Source organism: Anticarsia gemmatalis, chromosome 17 (genome assembly GCF_050436995.1).
Source record: "Anticarsia gemmatalis isolate Benzon Research Colony breed Stoneville strain chromosome 17, ilAntGemm2 primary, whole genome shotgun sequence".
Taxonomy (NCBI): Eukaryota; Metazoa; Arthropoda; class Insecta; order Lepidoptera; family Erebidae; genus Anticarsia; species Anticarsia gemmatalis.
Window position 1 is genome coordinate 8,709,196 of NC_134761.1, and position 19,200 is coordinate 8,728,395.

General features: G+C 38.4%; 1 protein-coding gene across 3 annotated transcripts; it reads left to right on the top strand.

The window, feature by feature from the left end:
• Positions 1–34: 34 nt before the first annotated feature.
• On the top strand, positions 35–19,189 carry LOC142979736 (uncharacterized). 3 transcript variants are annotated; one of them, XM_076124849.1, is made up of 23 exons: positions 35–246; positions 330–720; positions 1,170–1,355; positions 2,796–3,010; positions 3,272–3,500; positions 4,127–4,224; positions 4,611–5,547; positions 6,065–6,406; positions 7,126–7,455; positions 8,296–8,730; positions 9,012–9,602; positions 10,134–10,568; positions 10,844–11,329; positions 12,156–12,623; positions 12,761–14,509; positions 14,803–15,276; positions 15,535–16,721; positions 17,075–17,329; positions 17,451–17,544; positions 17,638–17,879; positions 18,140–18,259; positions 18,629–18,745; positions 19,075–19,189. In XM_076124849.1, exons 1-23 carry the CDS (start codon positions 211–213, stop codon positions 19,120–19,122), a joined length of 9,465 nt encoding a protein of 3,154 aa, XP_075980964.1. In that variant the 5' UTR covers positions 35–210; the 3' UTR covers positions 19,123–19,189. The 3 variants fall into 3 exon arrangements, with proteins under 3 accessions (XP_075980964.1, XP_075980965.1, XP_075980966.1); XM_076124850.1 differs by lacking the exon at positions 10,844–11,329 and having other exon boundaries at positions 36–246; XM_076124851.1 differs by lacking the exons at positions 9,012–9,602; positions 10,134–10,568; positions 10,844–11,329 and having other exon boundaries at positions 37–246.
• The last annotated feature ends 11 nt before the right edge of the window (positions 19,190–19,200 follow it).

Here is a 19,200-nt window from a genome sequence, read left to right on the forward strand (position 1 = left end):
CTCTATGGTTTGCGTAAGAAAAAAAACAACGACTGAATTCAAACTGCAACGGTGAATAACAACATTTCATTGAAACGACTTGGAAGCGACTGTTATGAATTTGTTTGTTTATTAATATTTTCGTTACACTGGCTGTATTCACATGTGATAAAACACTGAAAACTACTTTAATTCGTGATTGTGAACAAAAAATAGAATAGTTGGTGAACCATGTTACAAAAATGGAAGCTTATTATCAATAACTGGGTAAGCAGATGTTTTTATTGTTTCGTCGTTTTTGCCGGTGTTTTCTGGCGAGTTTTAATTGACTTTAATTTTATTATTTGTAGCTAAACTGTTATTTTGATAAGAGCAACCAAAATGAACGTGTCGTAAACATAGAATCACTGTTGAACATAATATCTCATTTACGTGAGAATTTGAACTTGGACGAGTCAAAGTCTTCTGTGCTAGAGGCGCATACTGTTGACGAGTTTCTTTTGGAGAAGTATCCGGAGTTCAAGCTTGCAAATGGATCAGCATTGGAGAGCGAGGACGACATTTACTTGGTGGCATCGCTGCTTCTTTTCTTTGTGTGCGTGAACTCTAAGGATGTGGATATAAAGAGCGCAATGTGCAGCAAGCTTAGCGGAGACGATCAGGAGACTATCCTGAAGTTTAGCAAGAGTCTGATGGAATGCTCCCCTATTACATGTAGAGATGTTCAGGCAGCTATTACAGGTAATCATAAATTTACTCATACATTTTTCATATGCTTTTCATATATTTTAATGTCGGGGTAATATTATTATCAGTCATATGACATGTGACCTCCCTTGGTGTAAGGGGTGAAGTAATAATAATACCTGCATGGCAACAAAGTGGGTTGATTTGAATAGCAGCTGTCATGTTGCAACAGCTGTTAACAGTCTAATACAAAGAACAGTTTTGTAATAATTTTGACTGTAGCTTTTAATTTTATGAACTGATGTAGTTATAATTTAGTGATTTTAACTTACTTCATATAAAATACACATTTTTATTTAAAATACAACTGTTCCATTGCTGGGCAAGGGGTTCCTCCTAAAAGAGGATTAAGCCTTGTGTCCACCAAACTGGCGAAATATACTACCATATACCGAGATAAAAAAATAAAAATTGCAGAAATTAAAATATTATAATGTTTGCAGAAGCATGTGGTTTAGATATGGCCACAATAGACACCGGACATGCAAAGGTGGCAGAGACACCTCCAGCTCTTCGGTCCCTTCATGGTGAGGTGCGGCGCCTGCAGGCTGCCCTCGACGCTGAACGGTTTGACCGGAACTACCTGCAGGAAGAACTTGCACGCACTAACTTGAGGCTTGAGAAGTTAGGTAAATACCAATCCTAGAACACTATTCCATTATCTGAAATAGTTACTCTATGTGAAAAAACAGCCTCTTCTGGATTAAGATTTAGCAATACATTTTTGTGTATTTATTTTTTATATAGGATATAGGATATCAAAGCATCTCCATTGAAAGTGGGGGTTTCATTAGATTATCACATCTTGTAATATTTTATTTTTTGATAGAGATTTTGAGGATTTCAAACAACAATATACAGGAATTGTACTGAAATTGTCTTAATAAAAACTTTTACAAACCCTCTGGAAGATAGTATGTACTTTCCTAGACGTTTGTACATGGGTCAAGCAGACAGTCAGTTGTGTAGTACATTAAAAATTTGGCGCGCACATTAGCGCCCCATAGAACATCGTGTATATTCCTATCCTCGTACGACGTATACTACCAATGTTACTGTAGGGAGAAAATAACCCTTAACAGGGTCTGCTGACCTAAGTTTAAAGTACTTAATTATGAAACAAATATTTTAGTCAACAAAGTCTTGTAATGTGGCTCTTATACTGCTGACTTTTGAGGAATATGAGTAATGTTCATTATGCATTCATCCCATGTTTCTAAGCATGCTATACTATTAAGGTCAATATGTACCTAGTAGACACATTGACCATTATTTCGAAGTACATGACATAAATTTGGATAACAGTGTTATTGTTGTATTTATATTTATATTTATAGCCTCTTTTCGGACATGACAGTATTTTCTTAATTTTCATATATTGTTTCTTTGTTCCATTTCTGCGTGTCCGTTTGCCAGGTGGCAAAGGCCTCCTCCAATCTTCTCCATTCTGGCCTTTCTATGGCCACTCTACCCCACGTTGTTCCCGCTACTTGTCTAATATCGTCGTCCCACCTTTTTTGTGGTCTACCTCTCTTTCTCTTTCCATCTCTTGGGTACCACTGAGTAGTTATTTTACTCCATTTATCCTTTCCCCTGATCATGTGTCCTGTATTGTTGTATAGTAGTATTCTTTTGCTGAATGAAATCACACATGTTGTGTGAGTTTCGTGATTAAGACCGTGAATTTCGTTGTTTTACAACTGGTAAATAATTGTAAGTGTCAACAACCTAAATTACCTAATATCATGCCTTTTTCCCATAGAGGTAGGCAACAATGAACAATAAAAAAAAACCTTTGAATTCGAGGCGCTCACCGGTCATAGGCAACTTTTGACGGCTATTCTATAGATGGGTGATCGCATAGCGCCTATATACTTCGGGCACGTTTAAAGTCGGTTCCGGTTGTTGTTAATCATAACAGTCGTTAAGCGATGTCAAAGGATGAACTTTTAAGATATGAGACCACTATGTACCGGCCTGAACGACTTTGACACTAGATTGACCACTAACCATACGATAAAATGAAACAAATAAAACAATGAACATTCTAACAAGTACTAATTTCGCAGTGAAAGACAAAGAACAATACAAGCTGGACATAGTGAACTTGAAGGCGAAGATATCGCTGTGTTGTGGCGGGGAGCACGACGCTCGGAGCTCGGAGGCCAAGGCGGAGGAGACGGCGAAGCTCGCACGACAGCTGCAAGACATGGAGGAGAGGCTGGTGCACACGCAGGAGATGTTGGATGACGCTGTTTACGATAGAGATGGCTTTAAGGCTAAGGTAAGAACAGATTATGGCTGCTTTTTCACACATGCTCTACCGCGCGTTCTTAGGGAAAGACGGCGCGCTTCGCGCCATCACGCCTAAACTACTGAACCAATTTCCATGAAATTTGGTATGGAAATATTTTGATACCCGAGAAAGGACATAGGCTACTTTTTACCCCGAGAAAATGACGCATTTTCATGGGAAAATTCAGGTGGCGGACGAAGTCGCAGGTAAAAACTAGTTTAAAATATAAATTGTGTATTGACACTATAGGTAGAAGAACTTAAGCAAGAGCGCGACAAATGGGTCGGCGTGAGCCAGCAGGAGCGTGACCGCGCGTGCCAGCTGGCCGAGGAGCTGGACGCCGAGCGCCGCCACATGCAGTCCCTCAGGGAGCTCGTCACTGAGCTCCGACAACACAACAGGCTCAACGGACTGGACACCAGCCAGCTCGAGTGCGACGACCCTGACGCTAGTATGCACTCCTTGGCCCATAACTTATGTAAGTTAATAAATATATTTAAAAAAAGCAGTGATAGCCGAGTCGTTTAAACCTTGTTTAGACCTTGAGTCCATGTAAGTTAAAAATGTATTTTTTTATATCTTGACTAGCGCCCACGATTTCGTTAGCGTGCACTTTAGTTTTCCCGTTTCCTCAACATTTTTATTGCTGCTCCTCATATGCTATATAGTATACAGCCTTGCTTAATACATGGACTATTCAAGATAAAACTGTTTTTTTAATTCTAACATGTAGTTCCTGAGATTAGCGCGTTCAAATTTATAAACAAACTGTACAGCTTTATGTTATTAGTGTTATTAGGAGACTAACGCGCGATAGATTTCTATAAAGCGCCGGTCTAATCAATTACGTGTGTTTATATGAAAGATAGAATTGAAAGCGTGTGTCGGTCGCGGGCAATATGGTATTGTCCACATAAATACAAGTAATGAGACCCGCCGTACTCCCGTGCCGACCCGCGTCGACCCGCGTCGACCCGCGCCCGTCACGAACTCCCTTTCTGCATGAATCGCGAAATCTTTATTTCTATTCCTTACAAAAATGTCATAAGCAAGCTTCTACAAGTGGTAAAATAGCATTTAAATGTCACGTTTTATTTTATCCAGCTGTGTGCAGTGAAGCTTGCGCTAACGTTGTTGAAGTACAGCTAGGGGAGGAGAGAGCCAAAGTGGAAGCTTTGAAACAACAAATACAAACACTACAGGTATTGTAACTAATCACTTATGGTGAGCGACAAACTGATATAATGCTTGAAATAGTCGTATTGCCTTTACAAAATTAATTTCGCATTTGAAAAGCATGTAGAATGTAGAACAAATTAATTTACTTAAACCAAATTATATTGCTTTGATTGCCTTTGTGGTGCGATCGGTAGTGTATCCAGCTGCTGATCATGAAGTCTCGGGTTCGATTCCCGAGCCGGGCAAAGGTGCTTTTGGTATTTTTTCATTTATATTAAAATGCTTTTCAGAGGGCTCGCCCATCGCCCATTTACATTAGACTAACATTGTTGATGGCGAAACGTGGGCCTATACCTTCAGGTTGATATTATCTTGGTATTATATGTTTGTCCTGTATATTGATTTGTAGGATCAAATAGCTGAACTCAATCAAAACTCCGAGAACAACAAACAAACATACGAAAAAGTATTACACGAGAGGGAAAACGAGGTATTCGATTTGAAACATCGTATTAACGAGGAAATTGAAGAGAAAAACAACTTGAAGGCGCATTATAGCGACAAAATTAGCAAACTCAATAATGAAATGAACGAGCTTGAACAAAGAATTAAAGACAATAACGACACTTCACGACATATTATTGAATCTAAGTTGCAAGAAATACAAACTTTGCAAGAAGAAAAACTCACGTTACTCCACAGTCTATCCGATGAAATAACTAAATTAAACAACATTATCACAAGCTTGCAAAACGAACTGGAAACTCAAAAACAATCCCAGCTGAACATGAGAGACGGTTATGAGAACAAACTGATGAAAATCAATGAAAAAGTACTTAATCGTAACAACGAACTTGTTGAACTACAAAACACGGTATTTGAAAAAGGCGAAGCTATAGAGAACTTGCAAATGGACTTGCGAAAGGAAAGGGAACAATCTAAGAAGAGAATAGACGAATTGAGTGAAAGAAGAGATGATCTAGAACAGAAATATGTAAGTGAAAAGGAGATTAATGAACTTTTGAATGAAGACAAAAAGGCTTTGACTCAACATTTGGCCGCAGTCGAGTCAGTCAGAGATGTATTGTTAAACGAAAAGACATCTTTGGAAAAATCTATTAAAGATATAATCAAAGAAAAAGAAGAACTCCTTTTAGAAAAAGAAGGTATTAATACTTTGTTGAAAGAAGAGAAAGAAGCTCGTAATAGGATAGAGAGTGAAAAGAATAAACTAGAATTGCAGTTGAATGAGTTGAATGTGAACTACTCGACTGAAATTGAGAATAAGCAAGCTGAGCTTGGGAAACTTATGAAAGACTTTCAACAATTACATATGCAATTTAAAGGTAGGTTTATGTTGTTATATATGCACTAACTCTTGTTTCTCTTCGTGGCGCAGTGGTTAAGGTCACCACGCCGCTACCATTGCGTCAGGAGGGCATGGGTTCGATTCCCATACGGAACAATTGTTTGTGCGATCCACAAATAATCTTTTCGGGTCTGCTTGTACTCTGTGCCCATTGTTTGTATGTTTGTAAAAGTCCCTCCGACACAAGAGTAATTCTTAGTGCGGGAGCTGTCTTTTCTTACCAAACATATACCTTAAATCCTTCTAACTTTAATATACGTCGTGTAAGCTCTGATAAGTTAAACAGTGTTTTTTTCACTTTCAATAAATTTTATATGATTGAATTTTCTAATTTCATATTCAATTGACTTACTTACTGAAGTGTTTGTGAATTACACATATCTTTGTTATGATGGCGGATTCGAACTCACAACCCCCTCTTGTTGTGCCCTTACACAGCATACGCCACAGACTTCAACATGATAAAAAAATAACCGCCATTACTTTTATTTTAGAACAAGAAGAAAACAACAATATATTAAGAGATACCTTAAGTTCTGGCCTTAACAAACTCATACAAGACATCGAAAGTTCGAGCATTGCAGATGAGATGTTATTGAAAGATATTACGAATACCGCTAACATCACAATGGAAAGCCAATACAACATTGTTTTGAACTTCGCTAATAGACTTATACCCGAAATGTCAGCGAAAAAAGCACTACAGGAGGCGTTGCAACGAGAGAACGATGTTACAAAAGAATTAAGACTTTCCCTACAAAATAAAGAAATGCAGGTGACCGAGCAACAAGCTGAGGAGAAACGATTACAACAAATTATCAATGATAACAAAATCGGTAAGTTATTTTATGCTGATTATGACGTAGTGGTTGAGGTCGTGGTTTTGATTCCCAAACGGAAAAAATATTTGTGCGATCTATCAATTTTAAAAAATTGCAAGAAAACTCAGTCGACTGTAAGGCGGTATGTAGTTTGCTGGGTCAGCTAGGTTATAACATTAGTCATAGTATGATACTGTAGAGCAGTGGTTCCCAACCAGTGATCCGCGGGAGTCATAATAAGGACCGCGAATGATTTTAAATTTTCGGGATAATTGCTACACTTTATTTTTACCTAGCTGACCCGCGCAACTTCGCTTGCGTCACATAAGACTGAATGGGTCAGAGTCTTCCCCGTTTTTGTAACATTTTTTGTAACATTTTTTGATACTACTCCGCTCCTTATGGTCGTAGCGTGATGTTAGTAGCCTTCCTCGATAAATAGGCTATCTAACACTGAAATAATTTTTCAAATCGGACCAGTGGTTCCGGAAATTAACGCATTCAAACAAACAAACAAACAAACTCTTCAGCTTTTTAATACCTATTTTTATAGATTAGTATAGATATACTTACATAGTGGTCCTTGCTAACAAAAATAATATAAAAGTGGTCCCGGCCTAGGGAAAGGCTGGGAACCCCTGCTGTAGAAGGTAGATGCATATCCAGACTCTAATTTGTCCGTCAACTCCGAATCCATTCACATGTTTGTGTAATAACTAACATACCATTCACAGAACTAACAAAGCACATAGAGACTCTAAAAACAACGATAGAAAACCAGCAAAAAGAACTACAATTATTGCAACAAGAAAATCAATCACTGACGAACGATTTGAACGACGTGAAAATACAGCTGGAACTCAAAGTGCACTCTCTCAAAGAGAAATTAGTTAACAATGAAGACTTAACTGATAAACTGAAGCAGACATATGAATGTCAGATAGACAATTTAAATGTCATGATAACGAAACTTACTAATTACTTGAAAGATAAAACTGTGGAGTTTGAAGCTGTGAGGAAGGAAAAGGATAAGTTGCAGCAACTTGTCGATGAGAATAACAAAGGCAAGTGTTTTTGATGTCTAATTGATTTTTATGCACTGCGGTTTAGGTTATTTATCTATTACTAGAGGCCGCCCGCGACTTCGTCCGCGTGGAAACCCTTCTCGTGTAAATCATGATCCCTCGAGAACTCCGGGATAAAAAGTACAACATTCGTTTTAAATGACTTGATAATTTAGTAAATTAGTTAAGTAGATAAATTTATATGTATAGATTTATGTATTAACTGACTGTAGTGAACATTGTACCACTGTAGACCATACCTGACCTGTACTCCATAGTATATAATAGTCTTACAGATGCCGATACACGAAACCGCGTATTGACAAGTTATAAAGATTTGTGTAGTAATTCATTTCGCCTTGATACATTGGATATATCAATAATTTATGTCTTGCATGGCGTGTTAACTTTTAGAAGACACCTGCTCTGCATGTAACTATGTGTAGATCTTAACGTATTTTTAGTAGAGGGTTCCTGCCAGTATTTATATACTTATACAATATGTACAATTTCACAAATATATTATAGCTTAAATGCACCACACTTGAAGGTAGTTTGAGAAGTAGAGATCTGTAGTTGTTGATAGTTTTCTTTCTCATTCAGAGCGTATCAACTCATTACTAGATTTGGAACTCGCCCGTTGCATTTGGATAAGTCCTTAAACCTTTTGGGATATGAACACCCACGACCGTAATATAGGAGTTTAGGATAATTATGTATGTTTAGTAAGAGGTTACGCATCTACTAGGGAATGAAGTCAGATTGGAATAAAACTTATATTATTGACAGAAAATCGATGTAGACATGATATTGTTAAGAATATTCTATATGTATTTGCAGTCATTAAGTCTCTAGAAGAGCAAGTTAAAATTCAGGAACAGAAATATGATAAACTAGTCAGTGATTTTGAATCTGAGAGACAAGTGTTGAAGAACATGGTGAGTGTGACAGAGTCCATCATGGAGGATCAGAAACTGACACTGAACAACACCATCGCAGAACAAACGAGACTGAACGACGAGTTACTACGAGATAACAACAACATCAAACAAGATATACTCGCTCTGAGGAACAACTACGAACAGAACATTCTAGATAAAGACACGGCTTTACAAGCACTTCACAAAGAACTAGCTGAAGTAAAGATTGAGAAAGAAATGTTAAATAATGAAATTGTTACATTAAAGAACGATGTTCAGAATTCAGAAGAAGAAGTTGGTAAATTGAAAGAAGATAACAATACACTTGCAGCTACACTACAGAGTTATAAAGATAGTAAGTATTTTTGAACTATATCTTTTGCATTCAAAACATTTGGCTGGCGTTTGGAAAGATTTCGTAGGTACCATTATCGTGCTAGATACACCCTATTTTACACAGTTCCATTTTGATTCGTAAATAAGCTTAAATCTTTAGGTAATAACAAATATTCAAGCGAATATTAGGTAATAGCGAAAATGTTTAGGTATTAACGACTGGAGTATAAAACGCATGTAGTTGTTTTTTACGTTACGTACAAATCTATCGCGGATAATATAAACATGTTAATTTCCCAGATATTGTTTCTTTGGAAGAAACAAATGCTGAATTAAAAATACAACAAGAAGCTGTTAAAGTCGAGTTGCGTAATGATATCGACGGATTGACTCAAACACTGAGAGAGCTTATACAACACAAAGATGAATTAAACGATCTACTCAAGGAGAAATCAGACCGACTCATTGATATAGAGAACAAACTAATGGATTTTGGAACAAAAATTATAATTTTAGAAGAAGAAAAAAGCAACCTGATAAAAGAACGAGATTACTACAAAACACAAGTCGATGAAACAGAAGCCGTACTCGAAACAAACTTAACTAAACATTATGAAGAAATCACAAAAATGAAAAAAGAAATCATGAATTTGACAGAAAGGAATAAAAAATTGAATAACGGTAACAAAGGCTTGGTGGAAAAGAGTAATGCGTTGAGAAACGAAATGAAGGAGTTGGCAGAAGAAATTGGCAAACTAAAAAATAATAATGGGAAATTAACAGAACATGTTAATAAACTGAAAAAAGAAATCACGGATAATGTTGAGAGAATTTGTAAATTGAAAAAGGATAACAAGGATTTAGTTAACAATTTGAAAAAGAAACAGGCCGGTATGTTTGAAGATATTTTACATTATACGTCTTTTACATCGTGACTAAGTTAGTTCTTTAGACTATTTAGCAGATTTCACTTAGTTTAGGTAGTAAAAATTGTGCCGTTCACATAAATGATCTATGTTTTGTAAGCATTATCGTACCGTTACATGCTTTATAAAAGTGTAGTGTGATCTTAGTTAATATAACATAGTAATTTGGAGAACATTTAAATTAGTGCGCCAGTATTCCTTCCAATAATAAGCGACCAAACCAAGCTGCTTGCGTCGATTCGAAAATACTTCAACCACGTAATAGGTACCTTTACACACACGCTCTATCGCGCGTTCTTAGGAGTGTACAGGATTAAGCACAGGAAAGACGGCGCGCTCTTCGAGAGCGATTTTCTTCGCGGGCGCGGACAGATGAGCGCGGCGCGCGGTCTTTCCTTTCTCCTTGCACACCCTTTACACGCACGCTCTTTCACGCGCGATAGAGCATGTGTGTAAAGGCGACTGTTATCATACCGCATCCTTTAAATATTTACAGCAATCAAATCCTTCGAAGAACAAATTAAAACGGAGAAAGAGAAATATGATAAACTAGTCAGTGATTCTGAATCTGAGAGACAAGTGTTAAAGAACATGGTGAGTGTGACAGAGTCCATCATGGAGGATCAGAAACTGACACTGAACAACACCATCGCAGAACAAACGAGACTGAACGACGAGTTACTACGAGATAACAACAACATCAAACAAGATATACTCGCTCTGAGGAACAACTACGAACAGAACATTCTAGATAAAGACACGGCTTTACAAGCACTTCACAAAGAACTGATAGAAATTAATTTGCAAAAAGAAATATTAAGCAATGAAATTGAGACTTTAAAGAACGATGTTCAGGATTCAGAGGAACAAGTTGGTAAATTAAAAAAAGAAAATAATCAACTTGCAACTTCACTACAGAGTTATAAAGATAGTAAGTTTTATATTCATTTTGTTCGGTCAGTAGGTTACCACATAATATGTACTGTGTTTTAATAAAGCAATAGTGCCTCGTGACACGGCGCGAGCAACGTTTCTTGCCCCATTTAAGCCGATTCTAGAACTATAAAGTAGCCTATTTTTCACTCCTAGTATTTTCCTATGTACACGCAAAATTTCATTAAAATTATGTAGTGGTTAACCATGAAATCGAAACAAACTGATAGACGTTAGTATTTCTGATGTAAGTATGGATTCAACTATTTCCAGACATTGATTCATTGGAAGAAGAAAATAGTAATTTGAAAGCAGAGCTTCGTGATGTCGTCGACAAGTTAACTCAATCGCTACAAGAGCAAATGGATCATAAAAAACAACTGAATATGCAACTCAAAGATAAATGTGACCTTATAGTGGACACGGAGAACAAACTAAAGAACTGTGAAGAAAAAATAAATATTCTAGAAGAAGAAAAATGCAATTTATTAAAAGAAAAAGATTATTGCCAGAATGAAGTTTCAGAAGTACATACTTTGCTTGAAAAGAAAGCTTTGAAACATACTGAAGAAATGACCAAATTAACAAGCAATAATACTGAGTTTGCCATACAAAATAGTAAATTTAAAAAAGATAACACGCATTTATCGGAGCTCATTGGTAGGTTGAAGCAAGAAAATTCTGAGTTGGCTGAAGAAGTTGTTATTTTGAAGAAGGAAAATAAGATATTAGTTAGCAACATTGAAGAGAAACAATCAGGTGTGTTGGCTGCAAACAATAAAGTAAATTTATTAGTACAAAAATATGGTCTGTTTGAAATTGGGTGTAAAAATTGTCTGGTCATGTTAAAGCTATCGGAAATGTTAGTAGTGTTAAAGACCCGTTTATAAATGACATTGGATTTTGTCGGGATTGAGACCCTTAGTTTCAAGATTTGTGCGGTTTAAATGTTATTTGTACCTAGAAAATGGCTACCTTTAATCTTACCAATTATTTACTTCTTTCGTATGTATTGTTTCGTAGTAACGAGTAAAACCTGCCATGAGAAATATTATGCAAATCCAAAAAACATTTTTATTTAGCCTAGCTCAGTGTCTCTCGCCTGTATTTTAAAATGGCGGGATGACTTGACTTACGTTCCTATATGGATTCCATCCATCCATCCCGCCATCCATCCCGCCATCCATCCCGCTATCCATCCCGCTATCTCCGTTTGAGCCGTCCCCTCCGTCGCCGACCAGCTCGTGAGACCCACTTCGTGGCTAATCCATGTCTCCGGGTGTTTTCGGTGGACAAAGTCCAAGTTAACTTTAGAAATTTAGATCTATATAAACTAATTAGCTTTTGCTCGCGACTTTGTCCGCGTGAATAGATTTCTCGCTGTAAAAAGTATCTGTGTACCAAATTTTGCGTAAAATAATAACAAACATTCATCCATACTTACAAACTTATGTATTTATAATATTAATTGAACTATTCCCTGTTCATTACTGCATATTTGTTAATATTGCATCGCGCGAGTTTGAATCTATTATAATACGAACTTACTTTGAATAAATTTACTATAACCTTCGTATATTTGCAGCACTCAAGACGCTGGGAGAAGAAGTGAAAGCTGAAAAACTGAAACATGAGAAACTTACCAGTGACTTTGAGGCTCAGAGACAAGTGTTGAAGAACATGGTGAGTGTGACAGAGTCCATCATGGAGGATCAGAAACTGACACTGAACAACACCATCGCAGAACAAACGAGACTGAACGACGAGTTACTACGAGATAACAACAATATCAAACAAGATATACTCGCTCTGAGGAACAACTACGAACAGAACATTCTAGATAAAGACACGGCTTTACAAGCACTTCACAAAGAACTAGCTGAAGTAAAGCTTGAGAAAGAAGAATTAATAAAAGAAGTAAATTCACAGAAAGAAGCTCTGGACAAGGAAATCGAGACACTTAAAAGTGCAGTTCAGAGAGCAGAAGATGAAGTTCAACTATTAAGAGAAGAGAACAAAAATATGGAATCTGTAGTACAGAAGTATAAAGAGAGTAAGTAGACATTAAAATAGTTAACTAAAAAACATATAATATCACGCATTTTTTTCCATAGGAGTGGGCAGAGACCAGAAATTTATTATGCATGTGCAAAAGTTACCTAATTTATAAAATTATATCTTTCTTTTCAGATGTTATTTCATTGGAAGAAGAAAATAGCGAGTTAAAGATTAAAAAGGACTCCATTGAAGTAGAATTCCGTAACGATGTTGAGAAATTAACTAAATCGTTACAAGAACAGATGGAGAATAAAAAACTCATAAACATGCAACTTCAAGAGAAATCAGACAATATAATAGAAATGGAAAACAAATTGAAATGCTTGGAAGAAAAAAATAATATTTTGGAAGAAGAAAAGAGCAGTTTAATGAGTGAGAAAGAAAGTCTTCAAGGGAAAGTAAATGAGATAGAAACTGTGTTAGAAACAAACGAAAACAGATTTACTGAAGAAATTATAAAATTAAAGAATAATAGTGCATTACTAGCAGAAAATATAGAGAAAAATAACTCAGATTCGACCTCAGAAATTAATAGATTAAAAACACTTAACACTGCTCTTGAGAATGAAAAAGATCAGCTGATGCAAAGTAACTCTGATTTGATACTACAAGTTAATTCATTGAAACAAAATATCACAGATTTCGAAGCACAAGTCAAGAAATTAATGGAAAAAAATACCGAATTAGAGGAAGAAATTGATAAATTGAAAGTAAATAACAATGAAATAGCAAAACAAGTTGATATATTAGAGGCACATAATAATGAATTGAGAGAAGAAGTCAATCAATTGACTAACAATAATACTAAACTACTGAATAATGTTGAATGCTTGAAGAAAACGAATACCGAATTGACAGAACAAATTGAGTTATTAAACAAAACTAACAATGAATGGTCAGACGAAATTGATCAATTGAAGGAAGATAAAACAAAATTAACGAAAGAAGTAACTCAATTGAATGAAAATATATCGGAATTGAAAGAAGAGATTGATGATTTAACTGACAATAACATAGAATTGAAGAAAGATATTGAACAATTGAAGGTCAATGACAACAAATTGGCTGTGGAAGTTGATAAATTGATGGAAAAGAAAATTGAATTGACGGAAGAGATTGATGAATTGAAGTTGAGCAATACTGAAGCGGCGAAGGAAATTAATAGATTGAAGAAACATAACAGTGATTTGTTAGATGAAGTTGATCACTTGATTGGAAATAAGAGTGAATATGAAAGTGAAATTGATAAATTGAAGGAACAAATAAGTGAACAGTCTAAAGAACTTGTTCTATTGAAAGATCATAACAAGGAATTGACAGAAGAAATTGAGGAATTGATCAAAAATAATACTGGAATGGAAGTAGAAATTGATAAACTGAGAGCAAATAGCATTGCATTGACGGAAAATGTTGATGGTTTGAAAGGAAATAATGAAGAATTAGAAAAAGAGATTGTACAATTGAAGGAAACAAACACGAAATTAGGTCAAGAAGTAATTCAATTCAGTGAAAAGAATGCTGAATTGACAGAAGCAATGGATAAGGTAAAGAATGATAACAGAGACCAAGTAGAGAGACTGAATAAAGAGAATAGTGAACATTTATCAGAAAATGTACAACTTAAGGAAAATATAACTTCATTGCAACAACACATTACAAAACTAGAAAATGGTAATAAAGAAATTCAGGAAGATATGAGTAAATTGAGAAAATATAACACGGAATTGGCCGAAGAGATTGGCAAATTGAATAAAAAGAAAACTGAATTGTTGGAACAACTGGTTCAGTTAAATATAGTTAATAAAGATTTGACAGACAGACTTGAAACTATGGAAAAGGATTATATCAAATTGGGTGTCACTATTAAGGAGAAACAATCTGGTATGTTGAGGACAATTCAATATAATTATTTTTGAGTGGTTTACTTTAAAACTAACGTAATATTTTGTTTTATAACCCTGTCTGCACTACAGTTCGTAAATCTTTAGAATCTAAAAATCATTTAATCCCAAGTGCCGTTATTGTAGATAGTCTTTAAAGATTTATTTTTATAAATAAAATTAATCCATTTTTGTCCCACTGCTGGGCAAAGTGTCCTCCCAGAATGGAGGAGGGAACGAGGGAGCATTAATGTTTATATGTTTTAATACTTATAAGTATTTTCTATTTTTCAGTGATTGCTAACTTAGAATTGGCTGTGTCAGACAGTCGACAGCAAAATGAGAAGCTCCGTGAAAACAATGTGAACGAGAAAGTATCCCTAGTCAGTAAATGTGATATATTAGAAAACTATCATACGAAAGCGGAGAAAGAGCTCGAAGAACGACAGAAAGAAATAGTCTCTTTACAGAAAGAAGTACAAAGGTTACAGGCTAAAGTAGAACTATGTGAAGAAGATTCCAAAGCTAAAGACGGATTCATCTCCAAAATGAGTAAAGACAAAGATGTTATAATAAATAATGTTGAGAAGGAACTTCTAGAAGAGAAGCAAAGCAGGGAGAAGTGCCAAAAGAAGTTGGAAGAGAAGATTCTATTGGTTGCTGAACTGAAACAGAAATTGAGTGATATCAATAATGAAAGGGAAGCTTTGAATATACTTAAAAAACAAAATGAGGACTTGATTAAAGCTATTGGACAACGAGACACATGTATGTATCAAATATAGTTTTATTTTATTATTTTGACACAAATTAAGGCAATGTCAACGTTCATGTGCGTTCGCGTACATTTATACTTATCGTATAATATATGGTCCTTTCCTATGTGCTTCTGCATGTAATATTGCTTATATTGGTAATGATTTCAATATGCAGGTATAGACCCTAAAGACGATATGTTTCACTTTATAGATGAAAGTTATAACTATACAGGATGTAATATATAACTGCAATAAGTATTGTTCACAGTTGCAGTACGAAGTCAGGAACTCACGTCGTGCCAGAAGTATTCTGGCCATTCAGCAGACAAGGACCTGCGCGACCTTCACCACCAGGTAGATAACACTTCAGACCTCACACACTCATCCATGGAGAGCTTAAAGACCATCACTGACTTAGAAAAGATCATTCACGACAAGAACAGAACCATTACCGCCCTCCAGACTGACGTCACCTACTTGAAGTCGGTCATCGCAGAGTCTGAGACTAAACTCTTAGATGTGACCAAGGAGCTCGAGGTCAGCAAGGAGAACTGCCACCAACTGTCCGCTCAACTCAAGAAGATAGTCCACCAGAAGAATGAAGAAATAGCGGAACTCAAGAAACAAGTGAACAAAATGAGCGTCACCGAGAACAGAGCCACGCAGATCATCAAAGTGTCCGCCAAGTATCAGGCCATTATACTAAAGAGGATCGCCGAAATCAAGTCTAACACCGTGCTCAAAGAGCTCACTAATTACGGCAACACCAACAATAACTGCGATAACGACTTGAGGCGCAGCCTCACCGCAGGAACCATCACCATGGAGGACCTCGAGAACTTCCTCGAGACCACCGAGAGACACCTGAAGAAGTGCTCCGAGAAGCAGCTCGCGCTACAGAAAGAGAGGGACAGACTGAGCGAACTGAACAGAATAAACGAGTCGGAGAACATAAACCTCAAGAAATTCCTGACCGAGCTGTCCGTCAGCTTCCAAACGATCAGTTCAGTGAAGGACATGTACGCGCAGAAGCTGAGCCGCGTGGTCTCCCTGCAGCGGACCGTGCGGCGCGAGCTGCTGAGCCTCGACGGACAGCTGACGGACGCCGCGTCGCTGCGCCTGGAGCGCGGGTACGCCGCCGTCCTGCAGGACCTGGCCGAGGCCGCCACCACGCTGCAGCGCTGGCTGGAGCGCGCCGTGGCCCGCGCCGTGTCCGCCGGGAGGATCGAGCAGGCGCTGCTGCACGACGCCGAGCGGCCCGCGCTGGCGCCGGGCGCGCTCACCAGCGCGGGGCTGGACGTGCAGCTGGACGAGCTGGAGCAGGCCCTGCAGCGCCAGCTGGAGGACGCGGCGCGGGCGCGGCGCGGGGACGGCGCGCGGGACCCGCCCGCGCTCACCGTGCTGGAGGTGCGCGCCGAGTACGAGGACAAACTCAACCGAATGAAGGCTAAAATGGTCAGTATAGCACCCATCCTGTTAATGATATTGCTCTATCAAATCGTGTGGTGGTTCTACCTGCTCATGGATCGCTGACCGGGGGGCGCGGGCTTAGAGTGCGACGGATCGGCGTGTCGACTTCCGAGTCGTCTATTTATTGTGTTGACGAATAAATTATTTTTGTGAATGCTTTTGTTTTATTTCTAGTTTTGTTTTTCGCTTGAGTGTTGGCATTCGGTAGATTAGCACAGTAGATACTGGCCGCGGCGAAAGGTAATTGTTTATATTTTAGTATGCATGATTGGCACGTTCGATCGCATGGCGAGAGCTCGTCCTCGCCCGAGTACTGACGAGGCGGTGACGTATTGCAGAAGCAGCTGTACACGGAGCAGATCGCGGTGTTCAAGGAGAAGCAGAAGGAGAAGATCGCGACGCTGGAGCGGGAGCTGGCGCGGGCGCGGGACAAGCTGGCGCAGTCCAGCCGCGCCTACGAGCAGCACATCCGCGGCCTCACCACCGAGCTGTGGGCCGTGGGGGAGAAGTTCCTCACCGTCAAGGAGGAGGCGGCCTGGTTCAAGCGCCGCGAGCGCTCCGGCTCGCTCATGTCTCTGCAACACGTACACTCCGTGAGTGCTATGTGCTTTACTATTCATATAAATTAACTAGTTATACATTCTATCTTCTATCTGGTTATCACATACGACATCCAGTAGCCATAGGTAAATTAAACTTGTAATTTTATTTCAGTCTGGTTTAGTACCAACGCAAGAGGAGCCTGGACGTCCATCAGATACTCACTCGTTGCGTTCGCTGCCTGTCAATAACGATGTACCGAAGCGAGGTAAATTTACATTCACCATATACACGTCGGTACATTAAAAACACGGAAAATGAAGTAGAGGAAGAGCAATGAGCATATTGTTTTGTTTGGTAGAGGGTCGCGGTCTGCACATGTCGGACGAAGAAGGCGAGGTGTTCGACAACCGCTGGCTGAAGGAGTTGTCGGCGACTCCGCGGCGGGAGTCCCGCGGCCCGGCGCCCGGCCCGCGCCAGAGTGGCGCCCCGCAGCGACTGTCGGAGCTCCGCTGGCGCAACTCGCTGTGTCCGCCGCACCTCAAGAGCTCGTATCCCGCCGAGACGCAGTTCGCGCAGGCCTTAGACGAAGAAGAGATTAAAGTACGTCACAAATGAAAATACCCACAAGGGAATATTTTATAGCTCTTGAACAGTATAATTATTGTTTTGCTAGTATGACATCACTGTTTCTAAGTTTGAAGTTCAGCTACCTTAAGAAGAGGGCTGACTCGTGGTTACACCAGTGTAACCAGCATGAAAAAGAAATCTTGTTAAATACACTGGTGTTGCCAGCCCTCTAGGATTAATGTTTCTTTGTTTATGTTTATTTCAAAATGTTAATAATTGTATGATGATGGCAGGCGACGGGAGCATCGAGCACAGCGACTCAGATGCCTCAACGTAAAGAGGTCGGCATCACTGCCTACAAGAAGCCCGGACCTCCCACTCCTAGCAAACAAGCCGGCAGACTATCTGCCACTGTGAGTATTTAACTGTTTATATATTCGTAAAGCGGACCCGCGCGGCTTCGGTCGCGTATAATTTAAATCAAGATAAATTAAAGTTGAATTTAATTTCCTATTTTAGCGTGGATTACTAAAAAATCTTTTCTAAGCGAATGCATACATCAAAGGCACGCCTTGTCCGAATTTCATGTTTCTTACTTCCATAGTTTAAGCGCTGCGATGATTGTCAGTCAGTCAGAATAAGTCATTTTGTATGTATAGATTTATGTCGTTTGAAACCTGTAATATTGTTGTCTTTCTTCCTCATACATAGTTTGTAACTTGACTTGAGTTATTTGGAGTATCTGTTGTCTCGTAACCAAATAATTATTTTTTTGTTCGTAGGACTCAGAATTGCGCGAATCGTTGCGTGTAGAGGCGGAGCCCTACCCGTCGCGTAAGACTAGCACTCCGTCCCGGTTACGCTCGCTCTTCCGCTCCTCCAAAACCGAGAACACTGAGGTGAGTATTTGTTCCGTTAGTTTTGTGTGAATAAAGATACAACAAATCGCAAGTTACATCAACTTATGTGCTGTAGTTCACAAACAGTAACAGTGGCACGTTAATATGCACAATTTTGCAGTTAAAGGCATACATTTTTTTGTACGTTGCGTACGTCCGTCGAACGTACACGCACACACGTTGTAGTATGCAACACATCATAGCGACGCTGACGTGCACGGAGTTACTATTAACCCAATTGACAGGGCGCTCGACCGACGAACACGACTGTTTAAGCGTGGGAAGTCCAAAAAATTAAATTGTTTCATCTTATTTCGTCTTCATTACAGGGAACGCCCCGGAGCAGAAGACTGAGCAACATTTTCCGAAAGAAGTAGTTGTTTAAATATTTACATTTGAATTGTGAACGAAGTTGTTAATAAATAAATTAATTTATTGCTTTTACGTCTTGTTTT

What these genes read in the sequence shown, in the direction of transcription:
- LOC142979736 (XM_076124849.1), top strand. Translation starts at nt 211, where the DNA reads ATGTTACAAAAATGGAAGCTTATTATCAATAACTGG. An exon ending in CTTGAGGCTTGAGAAGTTAG is followed by an intron (nt 1,356 to 2,795) that starts GTAAATACCAAT and finishes CTAATTTCGCAG; the next exon opens with TGAAAGACAAAGAACAATAC. An exon ending in CTCCTTGGCCCATAACTTAT is followed by an intron (nt 3,501 to 4,126) that starts GTAAGTTAATAA and finishes TATTTTATCCAG; the next exon opens with CTGTGTGCAGTGAAGCTTGC.